At 58.7% G+C, this 20,250-nt stretch overlaps 1 protein-coding gene across 17 annotated transcripts; it reads left to right on the plus strand.

The window, feature by feature from the left end:
* The first annotated feature begins 1,296 nt into the window (after positions 1–1,296).
* PHLDB1 (pleckstrin homology like domain family B member 1) lies at positions 1,297–20,223 on the plus strand. Of its 17 annotated transcripts, none has more exons than XM_058194098.1 (22): positions 1,297–1,422; positions 1,629–2,094; positions 4,563–4,639; positions 5,048–5,429; positions 10,299–10,427; positions 10,697–11,970; positions 12,107–12,304; positions 12,451–12,579; positions 12,691–12,828; positions 13,646–13,789; positions 15,187–15,315; positions 15,739–15,879; positions 15,962–16,072; positions 16,247–16,336; positions 17,057–17,159; positions 17,274–17,541; positions 17,721–17,811; positions 18,097–18,243; positions 18,497–18,716; positions 18,819–18,904; positions 19,024–19,053; positions 19,626–20,223. In XM_058194098.1, the coding sequence occupies exons 3-22, from the start codon at positions 4,580–4,582 to the stop codon at positions 19,764–19,766; spliced, it is 4,011 nt and encodes a 1,336-aa protein (XP_058050081.1). In that variant the 5' UTR covers positions 1,297–1,422; positions 1,629–2,094; positions 4,563–4,579; the 3' UTR covers positions 19,767–20,223. The 17 variants fall into 17 exon arrangements, 15 of the variants coding, with proteins under 15 accessions (XP_058050081.1, XP_058050078.1, XP_058050083.1 ...); XM_058194095.1 differs by having other exon boundaries at positions 1,324–1,465; XM_058194101.1 differs by lacking the exons at positions 1,297–1,422; positions 1,629–2,094 and adding an exon at positions 2,964–3,553 and having other exon boundaries at positions 5,048–5,171; positions 5,259–5,429.
* The last annotated feature ends 27 nt before the right edge of the window (positions 20,224–20,250 follow it).

Here is a 20,250-nt window from a genome sequence, read left to right on the forward strand (position 1 = left end):
CCTGTCTTAAGTAAGCTTGCCTTCAGAAATTGTAGGTGCTTCATCACTGGAGGTTTTTAAGAATAGAATGGAATAGAATAGAATCCTTTATTGGCCAAGTGTGATTGGATATACAAGGAATTTGTCTTGGTGCATATACTCTTGGTGTACATACAAGAAAAGATACATTCATCAAGAAAAGTTTGGACAGCCACCTATCTGGCCTATAGGGTCTATAACACCTATAGGGTCTCCAGCTTGAACGGGTTTGGACTAGAAGACCTCCAAGGTCCTTTCCAGCTCTATTCTGGTTGAAGTTGGGTTTAAGTCAAAATGCATGGGCTCTCTTGCCCTCTCAGAGGTCGGTCACCAGCTGACAACCTGCAAAGGGCCAGGGACCTTCCTGCCACGTGTTACGTCCAGCTTGATGGTTTCCAGATGTTCTGACAATCTGTGCCAAAATAGCTCCAACTCTGGAAACAAGGCGTGCCATGCTCGTCACTTCCCCAGCTCCAGCCATTAGCGGCCACTGTCTTATCACTGCTGATCCATTTGTAAGGGTTCTAATTTCAAGTTTTTAAAATATTTCTCATTTTCTCAATCGCTTTTGTGCCAGAGACTGTAAATATGACTTCCTTCACCATAACAATTCAGCTAGCTAGTATTGTCCCCGTACTATTATTACATTTTAGGTTTATTGGAGTCCTGTGTTTTCTGGCTTTGTTATCGGAAAGCGGCCAGAAGTGCAGGAGAGGGTCAGCACGAAATTTTGAGGGTGTTGCCTCAAAATTTTAAAATGCGTCAATGAGCAACAAATCCCACCCCACCCCCGCGCACCAAGGACCGTTAAAGCCTGGCCGCCTCCCCACCATCATCCTCCCCGGCGAGGGGCTTTCGAGCGGGGCGGCTTCAGCCTTTTGGAGAGTGAATGGCGGGTCCGATTCGGCCGCCCTGCAGGAGCCGCTGAGCTTTCCTCTTCAGCCGAGCCGAGACCGAGACCGACTTCGCCCGGCTGGGCTCCCCCAGTCCCCGCGGTGCTCCCGCTACGCCCAGCCGAGCGCTTTCCACGCAAGGGCTCGCGAGGCGCTGCCGGAGCGTCCAGCCCGGCTTCAGGGCACCCGAGCAGCAGCCGGACGGAGGGAGGGAGGCGCGCCGGACCTTCCCCGCCCTCGCCTTTTGTTCCCCGCCGGCTCTGGCTCGGGGGCCGCAGGGAGACCCTCCGGAATCTGGAGCGGGGCGGGAGGCGCGCGCACCCCAGCTGCCGCGGGCCTGGTCGAGCGCGCGCACGCGCAAAGGGGGAACAAACCGGGCGGGTGGCGGGTCCCCGCCTGGCGCTCCTCCTCCCTCGGCGGGCAGCCCTTCAGCCCTGAAAGAGCGACGCGGACGGGCGGCGGCTGCAACTCCGAAGACGTCGGGGCTCAAAGGGGCCAGCCTGCTTGACAGGTGCGGGCGGAACGGGCGTCCGGCCGTCCGGCGGGGCGCGCAGGTAATGCGGGAGGCGCCTCTCCGCTGCCCGGGCCCCCTTTAGGACCTCCGGACCGGCCGGAGGCCATGCTGTCCCGGGAGACCTGGCCGAGGGTGGCATCCTCGGGCTGGCCAAGCAGGAGATGGCAAGAGCGGCCGCGTCTCTCCGTTTGACTCCCGGCTAGGCTCTGGCAGAGCGGAGATTCCTGGACGGCTGACGGACGCATCGACTGACCGGCAGCCCCCTTCCCGCCTGCCTGGACGTGGCGCATTCCGCACATTCCTGGCGTTTTCCTCCGGCACCGGCGCTGCGGACAGGGGGAGAGCAACGCCGCGCGCAAAAGCCGGCCGGGCCGTCCCTGCCTGCCATCCCCACCCACCCCCGGCCGCCCACGCACCTGCGCTGGAACCCAGCGGCTCTGCTTCCAGGCCAGACGAGCCCCCCCTCCCTCCAAGAGGGGGCAGGAGTTGCGCGCGGCCGGGGCTCCAGCCTTCCTTTGCTGTTGCTTGGGAGAAAAGGGCTGTCCGGTGTCCGGGTGAGGAGCCCTCAGGGTTTGCCTTGTTATCCCGCGGCGCCGAGAAGCCGCGAGATTCCTGCAGCTCCGAGCAGGATGGGAGCTCTGAGCCCCTGACCTGAGCTGCGCTGAAAAGGTGACTGCCCAGTGATCCCAGGACAAGTTTTTACTTTTACAGGATTGTTCTGAGGCAAGTGGGGAGATGCAGGCAGTAGAAGTGAGCAGCCTGCCTGAACGTTGGGCGGGGGTGGGCTAATCTGGAATAATCTGACCTGGGCATCTTGTAGCAGTATGTGACTGAAACACAGCTTCGGACTTGGGGCAGCTACCACTCCCCCTCCCTCTCCCTTCTCTGGTGGGTCTGGGAGAACTAGTCCTCTCCTGATGCTGATCATGCTGCCCCCCCCCCACACCAGCTGTGCCACCCTCTCCTTGTGGTTTTTCTCCTGCAGTGGAGCTGTGGCTGCCAGCACAGGATGCTGATTTGAGCTGGGGAAGCAAGTGGGCCGCCAGTCCCAAAAGCTGCTTGCCTCCTTTCCCAGGGCCAGTGCTAGTTTTGCCAGTTTTCTCTTTGAACCCAGGAAGGCCTCGGAAAGGCACTTGGGGATAGCAGGTCCAGCCTGCTGCTCTTGGCCTCTGGGTGAGCCCAGACCTGCCTGATCTTTGGGCTGAGGCAGGGAGCGCAGCCAAAGCTTGGCACAGAGGTGGCACCAAGGGCTGAGCTGGGTTTTTGGAGAGCCTTGACCTGCTGGTGCAGAACAATTTCTGGCAGAATGGATCTGGTGCTGGCCAGCACAATTGGGACTCTCCCGCCTCCTGCCTTTGGTTGGATCCCTGGAAGCCTGGCTGCCGTGGGCGGCTGGGCTTGGCCTGGCTCTGGCCAAGGACTGCACCACCCCCACTTTTCCCAGGCTGCCTCCTAAGCTGGCCTTGAAGCCTTCGGTGCTTCTCCAAGGCTGGAAGGGAGTCAGCCCTCCTCCTCCTTTCCCCCCTCTGGCAGGAGGGAGAGACCAGCCCTGCAGGCCCAGCCCAGCTGGAGCTCACCCCTTGGCCTCTGCTGCCCAGCCACTCAGCCACACAAGGCACTCATTCTCTGGCAGCACAGAAAAGAAAGGCGCCTTGTGGCTGACAAGGTACAGCTCCCCCCTCTCCCCCTCTCTCCTCAAACAGAGCCTTCTTGTCAGGACTTGTGGCTCTGAGTAGGAAGAAGAGTAGGGGGAACAGCCACAGACACCCCTCCCCCTCCTGCCCCCAGGAGAGTTTCTCTACCTAGGCCAAGTGGGGCCAGGAGACCAGAAGCCTTCCTTTCTTTGGGCAGTGGCGCTCTCCTCCTTGGGCAGGTCAAAGACAGACAAGGCAGCCTCTTTGTCTCGTCTCCTGAAAGGACCCTGGAGGGGGGGTTGTGCCAGTGCTTGGGAGGGAGGAACTCCCATCAGGCAGTGCCCTGATGGTTCTCCTGGGCCAGTGCAGATGTTGGGCTTGCAGATGGCAATGTGAGGTTTCCCCTTTTGCCCTCAGAAAGAGGGCAAGATCTCTCCCCTTCCCTCAGGAAGGGAGAAATGCTGGGGGATGCTGAATGAAGAAGGATCATCCAGGTAAGCCATGGAAGGAAGGAAGCTGCCTTTACTGGGCATTTATTTATCAAATTCTGATACTGCCCATTTCACATTTACTTTGTCAACTGTTAATTTCTCCAAGATTCTTCTGCAGGCAACTGAGAAATAAATAGGGGTAGATGAGGAGAGAGTAGCTGGCATTGAAGCAAGGGAATTTGGAATTGGGGTGAGGGCACAGACATCTTTGACAGGTGCAGAAGGGGTTGGATGCAGGAGCTAAGATTCTCCTAGGGATGTCGCAATGAAAACAAGCCGTGGGTGCCCCCATGCTTTGTAGTGATAAAACACAGCTGTGGCTGTAATTGGTTGCCAAGCAGTACTTCTTTGAAATATTTTCAGAGGGGAATTGATACTCTTGTCTTGCAGAGAAACACCCAGGAAGCCTTGAGACATTCTGCTTGTATACAAATGTTAAGGTTGTCATTGCCCACTGGTGACAGTGCCATAGATCCAGGAAAATGTGTGCAATGATGCAGTCTAATCATTATGGTGCCACCATATCTTGAAGGTTGGGCAGAAAACAATAGAGAGAAGTTAGCTTTTTGTTGAACTTAATGAAGCTGAAGATAATTTTAGATATTTGTGCTAATTAGTTAGTCATGAGGTAAATTAACCTTGTACATGTCAGGAGGGCTGCTTAAAGGCTCAGCTGCCTCCTCTTCTTCCCTGCTGCTGAATAGCAACTACTTAAAAGCTGAAATACATATCTTGTTCTTGAGAAATGGGTACACTGCTATCTGTGCTTAGAGGGGAGCACTCTAGGGAAATGTTTCTCCTGGACCACGGCTGGAAGAGCAACAAACTCTCCTCCCTCCCTCCTTGCAGGGAATGGAGGGCGAGGATCAGAGGCCTCCCCTTCCTAGGGCCAGCCTTGACCTGTCCTGCATTCCAGTCCCAGGACAGCCTGCAGGGTATCAGGTGCGTCTTGCACAGGGCTTGGACCTCGGGCAATCTGTGGCCTGACAGACTCCCTCTCTTTCCCTCCTAGGCCAGAGGAGCCTTACCATGGAGACTTGCAACCACAGCCTGGCTGCCCCTTCCTGCCAAGTACAGAAGCCCATTCAGGTGAGCAGGTGCCCTGAGAGAACCCCCTGCCCATCAGAATGTGCTGGTCCTCCCAGGTGGCAGTGATGGCTCAGGAGGTTTTGCAGACCGGAGACTGAGCCAAGGAGTGCAAGTGTGAGAGCCCCCTTTGGAAGCCCTTTCCGAGTCAGCCAGTGCTAATGCTGCTCAGCTTGCTTTCCTCTCATTACCCCTTTTAAAGCTGCTGGACAACATGGTCTCTTGCCTTTTCTTATCCTTTCTGGCAATCACCTTCACTGTGCCTGGCTAGAGGATGGTAATTAAGAAAGAGGGAGGGGTTTGTTCATGCCAGGAGTGGCCAAAAGGGAAGCCAGGCTGCCCTCTGCTCTTGCCCACTTGAGGAGGGGGCCATGCTGCTGCTATCGACAACCTTTCTCCCCTGCCCTGCAGAACAGCCTCCTGGACCTGACCGAGACGGGCCGAGGCCTGAAGGTGCAGACGCAAAAGCCGCACCTGGTGAGCCTGGGCAGTGGGCGCCTCAGCACTGCCATCACTCTGCTGCCTTTGGAAGAGGGTATGTCTCTGCAGTCTCGGGAGCCTTCCCTTCTCTGCTCCCCCTTGAAGGAAGAGCGCCACCCCTGCTCATATGGTCTCCTTGCAGGCAAGACTGTCCTGGGCTCCGCTGCTGGGGACATTGTGCTACAGGGGGCTGGGGTGGCCCCCCAACACTGCTTCATTGAAAATGTGTGCGGGACACTCACACTGCATCCCTGCGGTCATCCCTGCGCCATCGATGGGCAGCCGATTACCCGCCCCACTCGCCTGTCCCAAGGTAAGGAGAGGAGAGGCTCTGCTGGTCGGACATGGAGAGGCCTGCACACCCGTTATGCTGCCTTGGGCCAAGGACTTCCGGGGAATGCTTGGTTCTGGATTCTGAAGTTTTTCTGGACTCAGAGCTGTTCATCTCAATGGGACCCACATTAGTGCACAGTCCCTCTGGCCTTTGTGTCTTCCTGCAAACGTGGGCCCACTCCGTTCCCTGGCCAGTGGACTTCCAGTTGGGCTAAGCCTAGTGCTACTAAGCTCTAGAGTTTTGGGAAGGGGAGAGTCCACCACGAGGTCCAAAAAAGAGAGGTGCTCCCTCCCTGCCCCACAGCTCTGGGAAACTTGGCTGAGCCACCTAGGGCAGAGGGTGTCTGCAGGAAGGAGCCCTCCAAGGATGGCCTAGGAGCTCTTTTGAGGGTGGCAGGGCAGCGGTCAGCCTCCTTATGCCCTGGTCAGCACTAAGGAGCTTCCCTGCCAGGCCACAATGGAAGGCCAGCTCTGATCATCACCATAGCAACCCCATCCTTGGCAAGGAGAGCAGCTTTGCTGGCACAAAGGAGAATGAGGCAAGAGTTGGGCAGCGGGGGTGGGGGGGATGTTATTTCAGTCAGCCAAGGCTGGGCAATTGCTAACATAGCATTGCCATCGCCTGCCAATGAGACCCCAGCTGACCTCTGCTCTTGCCCAGCAGCTGCTTGGCCTGTCAGGGGCTGCTTCTTGGTCTGGTGGGTTGTTGTTTTTTTGCGGGGTGTGTGTGTGTGTGTGTGTGCGCGTAGAAGCAAGCAGCCCTGAGCCTGGGCTCTCAGTGGCCCCTCTGAAGAGCCTTTCCTGTGGCTGGCTGTATATGGTGGGATCCGCCCTCCCTGATGGTCTTAGAGGGAACAGTTACCAATCTCTATATTCAAAGAAAGCTGCAGAAGCTCCCCGTAAAGAGAGGGACTTCCTGGCCAAGAGCAGCTGCTGCTGGATCCCGTGCAAGCCAGGCTGAGTGGGTCCTGCTTTGTCTTTGGGGCTGACCGGCGGGACCAAGCGCAGCCTGGGGGTTGGGGCTGGTTGGGAGGGTCTCTTGGCCTCCGTAGATGCAGGCTCCACTCAAACTCCTTCCCCACATCCCTTTCCATCCAAGCTGTTGGCCTCCAGATGGGCAGGAGGGCCTTGGTTTACAACGGCCTTTGAGGCCATCCATGATACAGTCAGGAAGTGCAATGTCACACGTATGTGCTGTGCTTAGTGGCAGGTGTTTCTGGCAATCCCAGTTGCCCTTGTTAAGCAAATCACTGCAGGTCAGTTGTTAAGAAAGAATGGCAGGGAAGAAATGCTTGAGGGCTCCATAGGACAGATCTCTTCCGAAAGCAGCAGAGCCTGGGAAGAACCCCCTCGAGAGGGGAGCTCTGTGAGCACTGGTCCCCCACAACTGCCCCAGCCCCCATTTTCTAGTTAATTCCTTCTTCCTGTTTCGGACTCCCAACAGAAATCACCAAGTCAATTTTTCCAAAGACTCATCATTTCCTGTCTGAATCATATTTTTGATCTGGAAAGAGAACTTTGAAAAGGAATTGGCCAGAAGCCTTGGCAAGGAGCAAAGGGGCTTTTCTCCCAGAGGGCTCGCCCTCTCCCTGCTTCATCCCTTCGGAGCCTCTGCTACATCTCTTCCTCGAGCCTCTGCTGTGATGGAAGGCCGGCAGACGCAGGCCTGCTGGGGGAGGGGATCCCCACATTCCCGCCCCGCACCCTTGGCGCTCCTGCAGGGGACTTCAGGGTGACCGCCTGGCACTCCGCCTGGCCCTCGGGCTGGGCCTCCTTTGTGGCTGGGCCGGAAGGCTGAAGCTGCCACCAGGCGAGCTTCCGCGGCCATGAGCGGCAGAGACCCCGCGCTCCGGTTCCCCCAGCTCTGTCCAGTCCGGCGGGGGGGCAGATTTGCCGAGCGAGAGATTCCCCACCACTTTCCTGGAACTGGCAGCCCCGCCGCACTTACTCGGGAGTAAGCAAAGGGGCGCCGGGACCCGGACTCCGGTTGGCCGGGGCAAAAGCGGCGGGGAGCGGGGCGCGCGTAGCAGGAGCGCCGAAGGGGCCGGCAGAGCAGCCCAGAGCGCAGCGCAGAGGGGCCGCCCTTCCACAGAGACCCTTCCTGCCCTCGCCCGCCGCTATTTTGAGCAATCCCGGAGGCTGCGGGCGAAGAGACGGGAGGCTCCGCCCAGCTGGCGGCTCCTCCGGCCCCGGGGATGCAGCCGGGGCGCCGGACAGCCTGAAGCGCGCCGCCTCCCACCCCGCAGCTTTGGTCAAGGCAGCCGCCGAGCGACCTTTGGGGACGGAAGACCAGCCGTCTTGCGCCTGGCTGGCTGCGGGCTGGGCACGGGGGAAAGCGGCAGCCTGGTGCGCGGGACGCTGGAGCAAGGGCGCCTCGGTGGCCAGCCGAGGGCTCTGCCGGGCTCGGCGCTTGCTCCCCTCGGGGCGCTCGTCCTCCTGCCGCCCGGCTCCCCGCGTAAGCTGCTGGGGCTGCTAGGATGGTCGGGCGGGATCCGGAGGGCTGCGGGCTCTGGACGGCCTCCCTCTTTCCAGCGAGGGCTCGGGCAGCTCAGCCTTCCGGGCTGATCCCCGCAGAGCGCGATCTGTAGCTGAATTCGGCGCCTCCCCCCCTTTTCCCTCCTTTTCCCGGCTGAAGTACAACTGCTGGGCTGGGGGCTCCCCCCTCCGAAGCCAGCGCCCCCTTCCTGGCTGGGGCAGAAGCCAAGGCAGCTCGCGCTCCTTTCTGTCCAGGATGAAGCGCTGGGGTGCTCGGGGAAGGGGGCAGATTTCGACATGAAATGCGATGCTCTGGGGATGAGTGAGGGATTGGTCGCCCATTCCCCCGCTGATCCCTCACCCTGCGCTGGGCTCTGGCCTTAGGAAGCCCCCTGCGGAGAGCAGCAGAGGGTTCCTGGCCTCGAGTTTATGCCCTTCCCCCTTTGCATGCGAGTTTTCTGAGTCATCGCAGACCTTGAGCTTATCCCTCCTGGGGTGGGTGGGTTGCTTGATGTGTTTGGAGCCCCCTTGCCCCCCAAAATGCCTTTTGCAGTGGCCATCTTCCCACAGAGCTTCTGCGGGATTGTCTTATTACCTTATTACCAGGCCTACAGAATAAGCCAAAATAGCAGATGGTGGTTTGTTTGAGGATAGCATGCTTGGATTTGGTTACCCTAAGAGCAGTAGGCTTCGCAAGGGGAGGCTGACTTGCCTTCTGCAGCTGGAAAAAGCTTGCCCCCTTCATCCAAGTATGCCAGGCCCCCATAATGGTCCCACAGCCCAGTTTGTTGGGGGTCAGGTCTGATCTTGTGCTGGGGGCAAGTATTCAGGAGGAGGAGGAGGAAGGCAGTTAGATCATACAAGCTTTATTTAGCACATCAGGGCTCCGTTTTTAGTAACTTTCCATTTCATTTGTTTGCTCCAGAATTGGCCAGAGAATTGGTGCCAACGGAGCATATTTTTTTTGGCAGGGGGAGGGAGATTTAGGACCGCAGAATTGCGGTTTTCCTTCTGCTTTGTCTGGGACATTTAGGACTCAGAGTCAGACTAACTGAGGCCTGAAGGCTGCTGCCTGGCCTTCCAAGAGTGACAGCTGCTGTGGGGACAGAGGGCCTTCCAGGCAAACCGCGCCCCCCTTGGCTAAGGCGAAGCCTCCAGCTCACCCATATTAGGGGAGGGCACAGGCCTGTGTGCTGAGGCTCTGTATCCTGACTTCAGATTCCCCCCTCCCAGTTGTAGGAGCTGATCTGTCTTCTGCGCCAAGGATCCTGGAATGTTATTCTCGCAGGTCCCTAATTCAATGCAGCTCGGGCTCTGTGCTGCAGCAGGCACAGCTGCTTAGTGGCTCAGACGGGCTGGAAATCTGGGGAGAGGAGAAGGAGGAGACACCTGGGGTCTTTGAGTCCAGTCTACTTTTCCAATACGAAGCCTGGCTGTGGCCAGAGCTCCCACTGGCCTCCCACTCTCCACCACATGAGAGTGCTGCCAGCTGGATGCCCACCAGAAATCCTCTCTGGCATGGAGCAGCCACCTCCAGAGCTTCAATGACCACTTGGCCCTTTCTTGGCTGGGCCCAGCTGTTGCACCCAGGGTAGGAGTGGCTGGAACAGGCACTGCAAGGAGGTGAACTTGTATCAGCCCTAATAAATAGAAGACGTTGGGAGATCAGCTCCATAGTACTTTTATTGAGTTGGGTAGCAATCAAGGGATCTGGCAGTCTGATTGTGCTGGGCCGCCTCCTTAGTTTTCAGCAAATTAGGGAGGCATCTGCCTCAACCACTTCCAAACAATCTCTGGACATTCTGGACTTTTAAAAACAGCTTCAGCCTATTTTGCCCAGGCAACGCCTCCTGCATCTCTCTGTCAAGGGCACTGCCTCACTCTCTGCACCCAGCCTGTCCCTGTGTGGGCTGGGGAGCCTTCGGCAATTGTATCCACCAGAGGCGGTGGGGGTCGGGGGAGAAAAAAATGATTTTAATGTTCAACACCACAAACTGAAGAACAGCTGGGGGGATGGTCTGTTGAGAGCACTTCAGACCCATTCAGAGGTTTCACAAAGATCAACCCCCCTGAGGAAGGTCCCAGCTCTGGCTTGAGCCAACTAGGAGGGCTGGATCAAATTGCAGCTGTGGGCAGAGGTCTTTGCGGCTGGTGGCAGTTGCACCCTAGTGGCAATGCTGAGCCTCTGAGCAGTCTCCAAAGGCAGCCCCACAGAAAGCTCATTGCAATCGCCCAGCAGTAGGATGTCCGGAGACCTGGAGGAGCAAAAGCTCCCTAGAGCTTCCCAGAGGTGGCTGCCACTCTCAGGGCACACAGCATGTCTGGACATGACCTCTCAGTGGGTCTGCTTGGCTGACGAGGCTCCTTCTCCTAGGGCACGTGATCTGCCTGGGCCGGGCGACCTTCCTCCGCTTCAGTCACCCAGCTGAGGCCAAGTGGATGAAAAGCCAAGTGGTGCCAGTGGAAGGGCAGAGCCCAGTGGCCCCATGTGGGCTGGGAGCAGGTGGGTCCTTTGCCTGGTGGGAGAGGGGGGTCCGAGGGGGCCACCTGGCTCCTCTGCACTTCTGGCTGAGTGGTAGCAGGTTCCTCCCCAGCCCCAGGTGGTGGCAGATTTGATGGGGACCTGGGGCTGGCCGTTTGGGGAGGCCTTTCGGAAGTGAGGGTGCTGGGTGGGCCTGACCTCTGGGTAGGGGGCTCAGGTGCTCTGACCCTGAAGGGGGAATGAGGAGGCAGCTGAGACTTTTCCATTCTGAGACTCCCATCTCTTTGCAGCAGACTGGCACAGCCCCATCAACGGCAACTCCGGGAGGGCATCGCTCTCCCTGGTCAGCTCCATTGAGAGAGACCTGCAGGGCATTATGGATTCCTTGGTGCTGCAGGAGGAAAGCGGTGATGGAAGCCCTCCGTCCCCAACGTCTCTTGCGAATGGCAGGGGGGGCTGCTCCCTTCTGTCCCCACCCCAGAGCCCCGGCAACACCTCCATGGGGTCCACCTATGGAAACGCCTTCTCTCCGCTCTCCTCCCCTGCCAGCAGCAGCAGCAGCTGCCGGAGCCCCTTAGCTAGCTGGCGGGAGAAGGTCCCCACCCTCCCCCCTGCGGTGCCTGTCCGATCCTCCAGTTACTGCCATGCTGCGTTCTTGCCCCACGGAGGGGCTTCCCCTGACCCTTTGAGCAGTTCCAGTGACTTCCTAAACTCTGCTTGCAGCTCAGGGAGCCCCCAGGCCGAGAGGCAGGTCTGGCGGGATGGCCCCACAAGCCCCCTGTCAAGGCACAAGGCCCGGCCTCCTGCAGAGGGCCCCTGTCCCAGCCAACATGGTGGCTCTCCACTGAAGGAAAACCGACTGGGTAGCCCTCGCCCACCATCACCCGGGAACCCCTGCTCGGCCAGGGCTTTCCAGCTGCCTGGCATGCTGCAAGGCAAGGCTGCAGCCCTCCGGGACCTGGGACCTGGGCCCTTCCCAGAAATGCTGCCTGTCAGAGTTTCCCGACCAGCCCAGTTGGGGAAGTCAGGCTGCCAAGGGTCAGAGCTGCCAGGTGTCGCCTCTCAGTCCAGCCAGGTCAAGCGGCTCCCCGAGAGTCCTCAGCTCAGCCGGAGGCCCCTGGAGAGCATGCGGGAACTACCCCCCCTCAGCCCAGTCCTGGGGCGCCGAGCAGTCTCCCCAGCCCCTGGAAGCAGCCGCTCCTCACTGGGCAAGCCTGGGGAGAATCCAAGGGGGTGGCGGAGGGAGGCATCTTCTGCTCCGCCCTTGTCCTCCTGCCTGAGGAGCCGTAGCCCTTCACCTCCCTCCCTCCCTGGAGAGCCCACCCAGAGCAAACCCCGCAGTGGACCTGGCCTCAGCTCTGCCTCCAGCTTGGGCTCCCTCATCCTGCCCTCGGATTCTTCCCAGCCAAGCCGCCAGAGGCCTGGGGGATCCCAGCTGTTGGGCACCACGCACGAGCGCAAGCAGAGCACGTCCAAGCTGCTGGGCATGCACGAGAGCGGCCTGCTGGAGTACCACCGATGGCAGCGCCAGGAGCGTCTCCGGGAGCAAGAGATGGAACGCTTGGTGAGCAGGGGTCGAGCCGGAGTCAGAGACCAAACCCAGTTGGCACAGGGGTCTGAGTGAGAGGCATTCATGTGCCAGGCCCTTCCTTCCACCTCACCAGCCTCTTGTGATTCTCGCTTTTTTTCTGGGCAACCAGGAGCGCCAGCGCCTGGAGACAATCCTCAACCTGTGTGCCGAATACACCAGGGGGGATGCTGAACTGGGCCAAGAGGGCGGCACCAATGCTGCTGCTGCTGGGGTGCTCCCGTCGCCAGGGAACAGGCCCCCCCGGGAGCGAGGGGAGGAGGAGAACTTGCAGGAGGAGAGCAGCAGCACTGAGAGCGCTGGCCAGGAGGTAAGGAGGTGGGCAGTGGGTCTCTGCGTCCCCTGACTGGCTGCCACCGGGCACCGCCACGGCCTGGGAGGTGTCCTTCCCCTCTGGAGGGAAGCTTGGGAAGAAGCCCTTGCCCACCCATGCAAAAGTTGCCATTTCCTCTGCAGCACGAAGTGCCACCGGCTCCAGAGCTGGCCCTTCTGGAAGCGGAGCACACCCGCCTGCTGGCCAGCACAGACCAGCTCAAGAGTCGCCTGAAGGGGCTGGAGCAGCATCTGCGAGAGACCGCCTGGGAGGTGAAGGGGGAGGTCTCCTGCCAAGAGACTGGCAGTGCCGCCCATCCTTAGGGGGCAGGGAGAGGCTGGTGGCTGGTGGTGCTCATGCAGCTGCCATTCTGCCCTGCCCAGGCGGAGATGGAGCAGGCCCTCCTGCAGGGCGAGCGGGAAGCTGAGAGCCTGCAGCTGCAGCAGGAACAGCAGGCGGTGCAACTCCTGCAGGAGCAGCTCTCCAGCCTGGATGCCAACGCTCGTCACGAGCGGGACAAGGTAACTGGCAGGGGAGCCTCCAGCCTAGCAGGCTGCTGCTCAAGGTGATGAGGAGGGCAAAGCCACCCTCCCTTTGCTGCTCGCTTAGCAGCTTCTGCCCTCTTGATCCAGGCCACTTGGGCTTAGCAGGAAGGGGCACTTTCCTAGAGGAAGCCCTCCCTAGCTTTGGGGGGAAACCCTTTGTGTGTCTCAGGGAAGAAGCCATGGGTAGCCTGGCGAACTGACAGGTCTTGCCAGGAGCAAATCGGCCTGACCCCATCCATCTCTGCTGCTCACCTTTGGTCAGGCACAGGTGCCAATGGGGCCGTGTTTCCTGGGTTCCCCCAATCTTTGCTCACACAGGGAGCCTGAGGGGCAGGGAGCACACACTCCAAAGTAGCTCAGCCACTAACATCCTGGCCATCACTAACTGTGCCAACCCCTCTCTTTTCTCTCTTGCGTTCTCTCTTACTCTGCCTGCTCGCAGCTTTGGGGGTTGGGGGATCTGCCTGGGCCAGGAGAGGCAGAGCCCAGGCTCAATTGTCCACTCAGCCCTGGGGGTAGCCCCCCCTTCCCTTCTTGGAAGCCACCAGTGCTTGGCATTTACAGGCCATCTGGGGTGGCAGCTCTGACCCGCTTGCGAAGGGGTGACAGAACTGGAGCTCCCCCCCTCTTTTTGCATGTATCCCTGCCTGAGAAAGGACTGTCTGGCCAAGTCCTTGGGGACAGGCTGGTCATCCGGTCACGTAGGATCCAGACCCAGTCTCTGAGAAAAGCTTGAGAAGCTGAGCTGCCTGTGGAGGGCAAGTGATGCCCCGGGCTTGTTTGTCCCACCCAGGCTCCTATCCGGAGGATGCTCCTTGGAGAACTTCCACCTGCTTTGTGCCTGGAGGCTGGGAAGTCCTTCCACGTGGAGCCCAATTCTGAGGCTGGTTCCCAGGCTGAGCAGCCCAGGGGAACCAAAGCCCTGCAGCAGATTCAGGTGCAACGGCTGCATTTTCATAGTTTGTTATTTTGTGCTCCTCGAGTTGCACCATCGATCCTGGTTTTGCCAATCCTAGAAAGAAAAGACAGAGATAACGGGGGGTCATGCGGGGTCCACTCCTTAGACCATGTGCCGCAGAGGCCAATCTCTCGTCCCTCTTGAATGCCTCTGGCAGGACAGACCGCAGGTCTTGGCAATGGAGATTTACCCTAAGTCTGACCAAAGTCTGCTTCTTGGTGAATGAAAACCATTGTTTCTTCTCCTGTCTTCCAGAGCCATTTATTTTAAAATGGCTACCATGTCTCTCCCTCCCCCCCCCACACTTTCCTCCAGGCTAAACATACCTGACAAATGCCTCCACCTGTTCCTTGTAGGTCTTTTCTTCCAGGCCCCTTATCATCCTGGTGACTCTCCTCTGGGACACATTCCAGTTTGTCAGTCTCTATCCTAAATGTGGGGTGCCCAGAACTGGACACAGTTTCCTAGGTATGGTCTGATTAACACAGAATAAAGAGGCACCACTGTTTTGCTTGATCTTGGCATTATATTTCTGCTGACGCAGCTTCAGCTGGCTTTTACTTTTGGTAGCAACACCACCTGTGGCTCATGTTCAGCTTATGATCCATCAAGACCCCCGATCCTTTTACGCATCCCCTGCCCGGTACAGTTCCTGTCGCTGCCTGCCATCCCACGCTTATGATTTTGGTTTTTCATACTCAGATTAAAGATTTGCATTTCTCCCAGGTGAAATTCACCTCTTTGAATTTCATTGCTTTTTGCCCAGCAGTCAATCTTGTCAAGATGCTCCCGGCTTTGGTCTCGTCATGGTTGCTTCTTTCCGTCCCTGGAAACTGGCATTATTCCAGGGGCTTCCAATGCATGCTTCACCTAGCCATCCTGGTTTTTTTTTTAAGTGGGGGATAGACATAGAATGAGACCTTCCATGGGCTACAGAAACACCTTGGGTACAAGTCTGGGTTAGCCCTGCTAGAGACGTATTTCCCTTTGCCTTGACTGATTCATCTGAGCTTCCAACAGCCCAGAAGTCGCCAGGAACTGGAATGATATTTCCTTCAAGGGCCAGATCCAACTCTTGCGTCTTCGGCTTTACTGCCCAGGATCGCTTGCAGGGCAAGGCAGCTTTCAGATATCTGGGGCAGGGACAAGGCCAGATAAATTGGCGGCTTCTCCAAGGCTGGGCTTTACACCAAAGAAGGAGGAAAGGTGTAGCCTGGCAGCTGCTGGGGAGGGTAGGCTGGCAGACCCCTGGTGGAGGCAAGACCAGGTCCTTGGCCCCCTTAACCCAAGACCCTTACTAACCCCCTCTTTGCATGGGCTGCTCCCAAGAAGCCTGTTTTCTCCCCTCTTCGTGTGTCGTTTTCTCCCGGCTTCAGGAGAGGGAAAGGGTGGATGCGGAAAGGAAGGCGCTTGAAAAACTGCGGGTGTTTTACTCTGAGCTCGAGAGCCAGCTTGAAAACTGCCCCGAATCAATGAGGGAGCAAGTGAAGGACCAGATGCAAAGGGTCAGTGCTCCCTCTACCCCACCCACCTTCTGTGGGGCAAGGGAAGCTAGCCCGGGCCCACTGGCAGCAGTGCCCCTCCAGAGGCTCAGCAGGAGTGCTCCCTGCCCTGTCTCACACACAACAGCCGAGTTGCCTCAGCAGCCTTGGGGGGTGAAAGGGATGGAGAGCAAGGGCAGCTGGCCCATACAATGGATCTTGCTGCCCAGCCTCAGGAGAAAGAGGGGATGCCAGACAACTCCTGCCCTTCTCACTTTTGGCTTTGGAGCTCCTGGCATTTTTCCTGGGATAGCTGAGAAGAAGGGTCCTTGGGCTGTCTAGAGGACGCTGGCTTACCCCATGCCCACAGAGAGCCTGCCAGCCGTGCTCCCTGATCAGGCCAGCCTCGCTCAGACTGCCGCCTCTAAGCAGCCGCATCCTGCACAGGAAGCGGAGGCCCTGGAGATGGAGACCAAGCTCTTTGAAGACCTGGAGTTCCAGCAGCTGGAGAAGGAGAGCCGCTTGGAGGAGGAGCATGAGATGCTGCACAGCGAGGCCCAGGGCCGCCACCGCCTGGCCCGCCGGAAGGTGAGCCCGGAGCCCCCGCTTGCAGGGCTTGCAGAGCCCACCCATGGCTCCGCTCAGCGTCCCTCCTGTCTCCATGCTGCAGGAACGCTTGGCTGCCCTGGAGGGCCAGGCAAAGCAGCTGCGGCTGCAGGCTGCTCAGGAGGCCGACCGGCTGCACCAGGAGAGGAGGGCCACCTTGCAGCGGCTCCAGCAGGTGGGTGACAGGGCAAGGGGCAGTGGTCACAGAGGAGGCCTGTCTCTCACCACCATGGGGAGGAGGACAAGTGTCCAACTGTGGGGGAGGCTCTGCTCCTTCCCCTGGCAATGCAAAAGCGGTCTGGAGGGGTTCCTCTGACCCTCACCCTCCCTGTTCTGCTTTCCCCAACAGGAGAAGGAAGCCCTCCTGGCGCTGGAGCAACGGTTGTGTGCACTCACTGGCAGCGCTGTCTTTCCCAAGGGTTCGAGTGGCCTCCGAGAGGTTCGAGGGGTCTAGGGGAGGGCTGGGGAGACTGTGCCCAAGGAGCCACAGCTCTGCCTGTCTGATTCCCAGCAGGGCTTGGAAGTCTGGAAGGACTGCCTTAGTCAAGCAGATGGGTGCTGGAGGTTGGACATTGGCACAGGACATTGCAACATCCCCCATATTACATATTCCCCAGTTTCAGGCACATGGCAGGAAGAGAGAGGCAGGCTTTGAGCTACAGAGAGGATTGGACTCCTTGGCCCATTTCAGTTCAGCTTTCCACAAATCCTGCTTGGGCCGATTGTGACCTCAGAGGCCGTGCTTCCTTTGCAGGGGGACGGGCTCTCTTCCAATGCTCCTCTGGCCTTTCTTTCTTTCTCCCTCTTCTCTGTAGTTCCCACTGCCCTCCTTTTACCTTTTGTAAATGGGGTGTGCTTGGCATTCCTAGTCTGAACCCCCTGGTCTGGACCCCCGAAGACTCCTCAATCTTGATCCTTGGGCAATCTAGTCAGCACCTCTCTCAAAGCTCACCTCTGGCCTGGGTCTCTTGGGCCAAGATGGACAGGAGGTTTAACAGCCCAGTGGGCCCCAAAGCAGGGGAGAATCCCCACTGACCCCAATCCCTCCCACAAGGAACTATCTGGGGTCAGTCCAGCCACTAGGTGAGCGGCTTCTGTCCCCCACTTTGCACCCCCTGAGCACGAGCCACTCTGGACTCTCATGGCTTTTCTCCCACAGGGCTCTCCACCCCCAGTGGGCAGAAGAGGCAGCCCCCCCCGCAAGCTGACCGGCAGCCTTCTCAACCTAGGGAGGAAGCATGAGGCGTCCCTGCACCACAAGGGTGGGTGATGCCTCTTTCTGTGCCCATCTGCAGGGCCCTGGTCCCACATGGTGGGTGGACACCAGGTAAAGTCCTGCTGGCACTGAGCCTCCCTTTCCCTGGGCCTCTTTGCAGGGCATCGGGCAATTCAGGAGCAGTGGCAGCACCTGGCTGACCTGAAGCAGAAGGCGGCAGTGGAGTGTCAGGCCTTGCGAGGGAAGGCCCTCTTCTCCACCTTTGTGCCCCACTCTGTCCTCCACCATCACCCCTTCCTGGGCCAAGGTCAACTGGCCGATGACCCTGAGCCAGCCTACGACACTCTCAGCCTGGAGAGCTCAGACAGTTTGGAGACCAACCTCTCTCTCAGCGGGAACTCAGCCTGCTCCCCGGACAATGCCTCCAGGTCAGCTCCCTTGGCCATTGGACTCCTACAAGGTCTGCCCACCTTCCAGGTTCTCTTGCCTGGCCGCTCGGTGGGCTGCGCTGCTGACCTGATGCCAAGTGCAGACCAGACCCAAGAGGGGCGGGCTGTGGGGTAGGCAGGCTGGGTGGGCAGGCAGTGACAACCTGTTGGCCTTGCAGTGCCAGTGGGGCAGATGCCAGGAAGATCGAAGAGATGGAGAAGCTGCTGAAAGAGGCCCAGGCTGAGAGGTCCCACCTGATGGAGTCACGAGTGAGGGCGGGAGCAGAAGGCTTGGGATGGGGATCGCTCCACGTTAGCCTCCTAGGAGAGCCACTCCCCTTGCAAACCAGTTGGGGAGGGAACTCGAAAGGCGGATGGTCCCCTTCTCCCTAGTGAATTTTGACCCCATTCCCTTCCCCAAGTGCTGGGGCTGTACGGGTGGTGGGCAGAGGTGGTGGGCAGCTTCTTTCCATGGCCAGTGATCCAGCTGTGGGCCTGGGGGGCAGAGGGTGGGTGGTCCTGGGGATGCAGTGGCCCACCCTTCTGTGCTGGCAGGAGCAAGAGATGGAGCTGCGTCACCAGGCCTTGGAGGACGAGCGGCGGAGGCGGGAACAGCTGGAGCGGCAGCTGCAGGATGAGACGGCACAGCGGCAACAGCTGATTGAGAGAGAGGTCAAGATGCGGGAGAAGCAGCTGGCTCAGGTGTGCAAGAGCCCCTCCACGCCCCCCCTCAGAGGGCAGGGCTGTCACGTTCCCCATGGAGAGGGAAGGCCTGTGCCACTGTTCTGGGACACCTGGCCAAGGAGGAGTGGAAGCCTGGGAGGTTTCTTTCTGGGGTCTGGGCGTCCAGCGTTGAGCTTAGGATAGGCGGACTTCCTTTCTGGCTGCAGGAGCTGGGGGGGGGAGCAAAAGGACTTTGGCCCCTGCCGCCAGCTCCACTGCACCCATTTTGCAGGCTCGCCCCCTGACCCGTTACTTGCCCATCCGCAAAGAGGACTTTGACCTGCGCTTGCACATTGAATCCTCCGGCCACAGCGTGGACACCTGCAGCCACATCATCCTGTCGGAGAAGCTGTGCAAAGGCTACCTGGTCAAGATGGGAGGCAAAATCCGGTCCTGGAAGAAGCGCTGGTTTGTCTTTGACCGCCTGCGGCACACCCTCTCCTACTATGTGGGTAAGGGTCCCCATTCCTGCCACGGTCAGCCCTCTTGCCTCGTTGCTCCTCTCAGTTCTCAGACGGGCTTCAGCAGCTTCCCTCTTCCTCTCCCCTCTGCAGACAAGCACGAGGCAAAGCTGAAAGGCCTCATCTATTTCCAGGCCATTCAGGAGGTTTACTATGATCACCTCCAATGCGCAGCCAAGGTGAGAGACAGCCTGAGCAGAGAGGTGGCAAGGGAGGGGCACTCTGAGCACAGTCCTTACATCCCCTCCCTCCCCCCCCTCCCCGGGCTGCATTTCAACTGCCATTCCTTCTCCTGCAGAAAAGGTTCTTCCCTCCCAGCCTGTCTATGGTAGGGACCCATCGGTTTCTTCTGGCTAGCTCAGCAACCCTGCACGATCCTGAGTCCCCGGGCTAACAGAGCTATCCAGGAGGGGAATATTTGGGCTGAAACTCCTTAGGGATTGGGGGAGGGGAGGGAAGGGCAGAATATGGCACCATCTCATCAGTCAACCTCCTCGTGGCTCAGGTAGTGTGCAGCCCCCTTCGGCCTCAAGAAATCGCCTGAATGCGAACGCTGACAGCTGCGTGGGGTTCTTTTGAGTACATTTTGGCTGCCTAGGCAAAGCTTACCAAAAGCTCTTGCATTGCGCAGCTGCCATGGGCCTCCTTGCCTGCCCCCTTCGCAGTCCCTGCTCCTGGATTGTCTTGTAGCACAGAGTAGCCTTTCGCCATTCTCTCTTCAGTGAGAGATTTTATGGCCCCTTCCTTTTAGGGCTGTAGGGCCACTTTTGCCTTTTCTCTGCCCTTGAGCAGAAGTGGGTTCTCGTGCCCTCCTTAGGCTTGGCATTAACTCTGCCTGCTGCTAGGTGGGGGTCTAGGGTGGCAGAAGGCACCCAGGCAGCATCTCTTTTCTCTCGGCAGAGCCCCAACCCCACCCTAACCTTCTGCATCAAGACCCATGACCGGCTCTACTACATGGTGGCCCCCTCAGCAGAAGCCCTGCGCATTTGGATGGATGTCATTGTCACAGGGGCTGAAGGCTACACCCAGTTCCTGAGCTGAGGCAGCAGAGCCATGAACAGCCCCAGATGGCTGTCCCTCAAGAGCTTCCCATGGACAGCCTCTGACCGCAGACATAGACCCTTCTGCCATGGATCCCTGGGATGGGTACGCGAGTGGCGAAAGCAAGGCGCTTGCCAGCAGCCTCCCTTGCTCGCCACCGAACTCTAGGAGGATTTCCACCTCCCCCCCCCAGCTTCAGAGGAGTGGGAGGCATGGAACCAGCACCATCAGGCTTTGCAGTGCAGGGCTGGCTCCCCGCTGGCCCAAGGCCTGTGCAGACAAGGCCCAGAGCTCATCTTGGATCTCTTGCCTCCAGGGCTAGTTGCCTCTCTTTTTTCAAAATGGAGAAGCCACTGGGAATAGGTCCCCCTTGCAGCTGGGGGATGCTGAAATTGTTGGCTAGAGACTTTGCAGCCAAGAGACAGGAAAGCAGCATAAAGCCTTTTGCATACTTTCATCCATATGGTCCTTGTCTCATTTAAAG

Source organism: Ahaetulla prasina, chromosome 9 (assembly GCF_028640845.1).
Source record: "Ahaetulla prasina isolate Xishuangbanna chromosome 9, ASM2864084v1, whole genome shotgun sequence".
NCBI lineage: Eukaryota > Metazoa > Chordata > Lepidosauria > Squamata > Colubridae > Ahaetulla > Ahaetulla prasina.

What these genes read in the sequence shown, in the direction of transcription:
- PHLDB1 (XM_058194092.1), top strand. An exon ending in AAGTACAGAAGCCCATTCAG is followed by an intron (nt 4,640 to 5,047) that starts GTGAGCAGGTGC and finishes CCTGCCCTGCAG; the next exon opens with AACAGCCTCCTGGACCTGAC. An exon ending in ACCGCCTGGCCCGCCGGAAG is followed by an intron (nt 15,880 to 15,961) that starts GTGAGCCCGGAG and finishes TCCATGCTGCAG; the next exon opens with GAACGCTTGGCTGCCCTGGA.